The sequence below is a fragment of the Condylura cristata genome, unplaced genomic scaffold (assembly GCF_000260355.1).
Source record: "Condylura cristata isolate star-nosed mole 26May11 unplaced genomic scaffold, ConCri1.0 scaffold00022, whole genome shotgun sequence".
Classification (NCBI taxonomy): Eukaryota; Metazoa; Chordata; class Mammalia; order Eulipotyphla; family Talpidae; genus Condylura; species Condylura cristata.
The window spans coordinates 20,088,482-20,090,729 of record NW_004567123.1 but is presented as its reverse complement, the minus strand read 5'-3'; the positions used below and the strand labels follow the sequence as shown (position 1 = coordinate 20,090,729).

The following is a 2,248-nucleotide window of genomic DNA, read 5'->3' as shown; positions in this document are numbered from 1 at the left end:
CCCCGGTTCTGTATGTACAAATAAATAAATCTTTAAAAAAAAAAAAAGCAAGAAAGAGCTCAAATCAAACATCAAACATTATAACTTGAGGAACTGACCAACTTAGTGAAGCATATCTCTCCTGTCTCAGCCCCTGCTCCCCTCAGCAGTGCATTTCAGTGGATCCACCTGTTCTGCCCCCCAATCTGTCTCTGGTGAATCCTCTCACCCCCACACCTCTGGCTTGTACCCCCGGTTCTTGCATACATAAATAAATCTTTAAAAAAAAAAAAGAAAGTCAGGGGGACTGTAAAGGCAAATGTGGATGCTGGCAAAAAGGAAGAAAGATTCTGCAATGATTTTACCCTGATCTATGGTGAAAGTGCAGATTTACCACGAGAGGATTAATAAAACCTTTAATGTGTGTGGCTATTTGAAAAAAAAGAAAGAAAAGAGAAGATATTTTTTAAAAGATTCTGACCGGCAGGGCGGGGGAACTGTTGGCTGGGGCTGTGTTGCTAGGGTGAAAGCTGTCTGGTCCCTAGCCAGAGTCACACTACTTGGTGAGTGACAGATCAGGATTCACCCTCAGGTCCAACTAACTGAATCTCTGGCACTGAAGGTTTCCCAGGGGACTACCTCTCGGTCACCCACCGCCAGTTGCTAGGCAATCTGAGTGCTGCTAACATGTCTCTAGCATACACAGTGCCACATGAACATCCCAGCCCCCAAACCTTTTTGATCATCTCCTTTTCAGCTAGAAACTCTTCGAGATTGCTCCAAACAAATTCTGCTTCTTAAACCCTCTGTGGCCAAGGACCTTTCTTTTTTGCTTTTCAACATATGGTGGACCAATACTGTTGTAACATGCAGTGAGGATTAAAATCCAGAAACATGAGAGGAAAAACACATACAAGTGCCAGGGCCCTCCCTGGTGGTGCAGCATGTTAAAGGGCAGCACTATGAAGCTCTCCGCGGCACGGATTTGATCCCTGGCCAGGGAGCTGACCCACAGGGCGCCGCAGACCTCTCCTGACCCAGCCACTGCTCCCCTCAGCAGTGTATTTCAGTCATTCTGCCTGTTCTGTTCTCGACTCTGCTACACACATCAAAGGTTTTATTAATCGTCTCACCCCCCCACACCTCTGGCTTGCACCCCAGATCTTGCATGCATAATACATCTTTTTTTAAAAAATACAAGTACCAAAGTGTTAAAATGATACATTGTATGTTATTTGAGTTTTATCACTCACACACACAAAATAGAAGTCCCATCTAAAAAATTATTAGGCTCAAGAGATTTCAGTCAATTGCTAGGACGTCTCTAAGTGCTCCCTCTTCATTTCTGGATGACAGTGTGGAAGGCCACGTCCAGCAGGGACACTGAGGCGGCAGGCAGACTTGCGCTGCTACCTCAGCCCTGGCTGGCTGTCTACCTGGCCCCCTCCCTAGACTGCCAGGCCCGCCCATGTCTGGTTCACTGTTGAGCGCTCTGGCTCAGAGCCCAGAGCGGCGGCTTGCAGGCTCTGTGGCCTGAAGGAATGTTCAAGTAATGTCTCTGGCCTCAGCTGCTGAGAAAGGCTACTCACCATTTGGAACCAGAAGGAGGCTTTTCACGATGCTCCTGAGGGGGCCGAGACTGATCTGATTGCTGGTGGCAAATTCAGAGAGCTGAGCCAGAAACCGCTCCACCTGCAGCAGAACAGCACAGAGTAGCCTTTACTTCCTCAGTGTCTCGGCACCAGCTACCCACATGCGGGACCTCTCCTCACTACTAAACACTTTACCTCTTTGGGCTCAATCAGGAAGCCGAACAGCACTTCTGTGAGGACTGAGAACTGCTGTGAAGAGAGTAACATGGAGTATCAGTAACATTCTACTCTCCAGCCATCCAAGCAGGGCTGTGCAGAGGGGAGAATGGGAACAGGCAGGGTGTTGATGCTGCTTCTGATTATTTTATGTTATTACTTTATTTATTTATGCATCCAGAACTGGGGTATAAACAAAGGTGCAAAGGTGAGAAGATTCACCAGAGACAGTGGGGAGCAGAAGAGGAGGATCCGCTGAAATACACAGCTGAGGGGAGCAGTGGGGGTGACAGGAGAGGTCTGCTGCGCCATATGGGTAGGCTCTTGGCTGGGGATCGAACTCAGGCCATAGTGGCTGGCTCTGACTTTAACATCCTGCTTATTTTAAAGTTACAAATACTCACAGTACCCACCAACCCATGTCTGGGCCACAATAGTGTCTGAAAAAATCATATTTTATT

At 47.6% G+C, this 2,248-nt stretch overlaps 1 protein-coding gene across 1 annotated transcript in view; it reads right to left on the bottom strand.

Annotated features, from left to right (window-relative positions):
- COMMD7 (COMM domain containing 7) overlaps positions 1–1,859 on the bottom strand; it is a 12,323-nt gene extending 10,464 nt beyond the window's left edge. The window contains exons 1-2 of the mRNA XM_004686973.2: positions 1,767–1,859; positions 1,569–1,671 (exon numbers count right to left, since the gene is read on the bottom strand). Coding sequence (XP_004687030.1) covers positions 1,569–1,671; positions 1,767–1,838 — 175 coding nt within the window. The 5' untranslated portion in view covers positions 1,839–1,859. The remainder of the gene's footprint in view (positions 1–1,568; positions 1,672–1,766) is intronic.
- Between the last annotated feature and the right edge of the window lie 389 nt (positions 1,860–2,248).